We start from the raw sequence: 1690 nt of genomic DNA on the forward strand, positions 1-1690 counted from the left end.
TAATCTTTTGAACTCTTAAGTTTGCAAAGGGATCAAATAAACACTAAATCAACTAGGCACTAGAAATCAACCCCAAGGCTAATCTAAGTTTTTCAAATCTTTCACGAGCAAGAGGTTTAGTGAAAATATCAGCTATTTGGTCTTCAGTACAAATAAATTCAAGGGCTATATTACCTTTTTTACATGATCACGTAAGAAATGATATCTATTTCTATATGCTTTGTACGTGAATGTGAACAGGATTTTTAGAGATGTTTATGGCACTTGTATTATCACACATAATGGGCACATTATCAATCAAAACACCAAAATCTCTAAGTTGTTGTCTTACCCATAATACCTGTGCACAACAAGATGCGGCTGCAACATATTCAGCTTCTGCAGTGGAAAGAGCCACGGAATTTTGCTTTTTGGAAGCCCATGAGATTAAGCAAGGACCTAAGAAGGTGGCTGTTCCAGAGGTACTTTTTCTATCTACTAAAAATCCTGCATAATCTGCGTCAGAAAAACCAATCAAGTCAAAGTTGCCTCCTTTAGGATACCATAGATATAAGTTATTAGTGCCTCTTAAGTATCTAAGGATTCGTTTGACAGCTTTGAAGTGAGACTCCTTTGGACATGATTGAAATCTGGCGCAGAGACATACACTGTGAAGAATATCTGGTCGACTGAAGTTAAATAAAGAAGAGAACCTATCATACCTCGGTAGATTGTTTCATCTACTTTCTTACCATTTTCGTCCGATCTAACTTAAGTGCAGTAGGTACAGGTGTAGGATAAGTCTTTGAATCTTCCATACCATACTTCTTCAATAGTTCCTTCACATATTTCTGTTGATGTATCATGATGCCATTATCCAGTTGCTTGATTTGTAAACCTAGGAAGAAACTTAATTCTCCCATCATAGACATTTCAAATTCACTCTTCATTAGTTCAGCAAAATAATGACATAATAATTCTGTAGTTGCTCCAAAAATAATATCGTCAACATAAATTTGAACAACTAGCAATTCTTCCCCTTACTTTTCAGAAACAATGTCCTATCTACTGAACCTCTTTTAAAGCCATTTTCCATTAAAAAGATAGATAGGGTTCATACCAAGCTCTAGGAGCTTGCTTTAAACCATAAAGTGCCTTATCTAGTTTATAAACATGTTTAGGAAAATTTTGATCAATAAAGCCAGGAGGTTGTTCAACATACACTGTTTCTTTTAAGTACCCGTTTAAGAATGCAGTTTTGACATCCATTTGAAAAAGTTTAATATTTTTAAAAGCTGCAAAGGATATCAAAATTCGAATAGCTTCTAAACGGGCTACAGGGGCAAAGGTCTCATCATAATCAATTCCCTCTTGTTGGTTAAAGCCTTGGCACACTAGTCTGGCTTTATTTCGAACAATCATCCCACTATCATCCAGTTTGTTTCTAAAAACCCATTTTGTTCCAATTACTGATTGATGAGTGGGACGGGTTCTAGATGCCAAACTTCATTTCTTTTAATTGATTAACTCATCCTGCATAGCCAAAATCCAATCAGGGTCAGTCAATGCAATTTTATAATTAGATGGTTCAATTTCAGATATAAAAGCATTGAAAGCACAAAAGTTATGAAGAGATGAACGAGTTTGGACTCCCTTTGATATGTCTGTGAGTATTAGGTCAGTAGGATGTGATCCTTGGTGTTTCCACTTC

General features: G+C 35.5%; 1 protein-coding gene across 1 annotated transcript; it reads right to left on the reverse strand.

Annotated features, from left to right (window-relative positions):
* Positions 1-211: 211 nt before the first annotated feature.
* LOC130591765 (secreted RxLR effector protein 161-like) lies at positions 212-902 on the reverse strand. Its single transcript, XM_057395670.1, has 2 exons — positions 732-902; positions 212-610 (listed from the first exon to the last, which is right to left on the reverse strand). Exons 1-2 carry the CDS (start codon positions 900-902, stop codon positions 212-214), a joined length of 570 nt encoding a protein of 189 aa, XP_057251653.1.
* Between the last annotated feature and the right edge of the window lie 788 nt (positions 903-1690).

The sequence above is a fragment of the Beta vulgaris genome, chromosome 6 (assembly GCF_026745355.1).
Source record: "Beta vulgaris subsp. vulgaris cultivar EL10 chromosome 6, EL10.2, whole genome shotgun sequence".
Lineage (NCBI taxonomy): Eukaryota > Viridiplantae > Streptophyta > Magnoliopsida > Caryophyllales > Amaranthaceae > Beta > Beta vulgaris.

Excerpts from the sequence above, each read along its gene's own strand:
- LOC130591765 (XM_057395670.1), bottom strand. The coding sequence starts at position 902 with ATGGGAGAATTAAGTTTCTTCCTAGGTTTACAAATCAAGCAACTGGAT. Across the intron at positions 611-731 it reads AGTTAGATCGGACGAAAATG|GAGTCTCACTTCAAAGCTGT; the intron begins GTAAGAAAGTAG and ends TCATGTCCAAAG.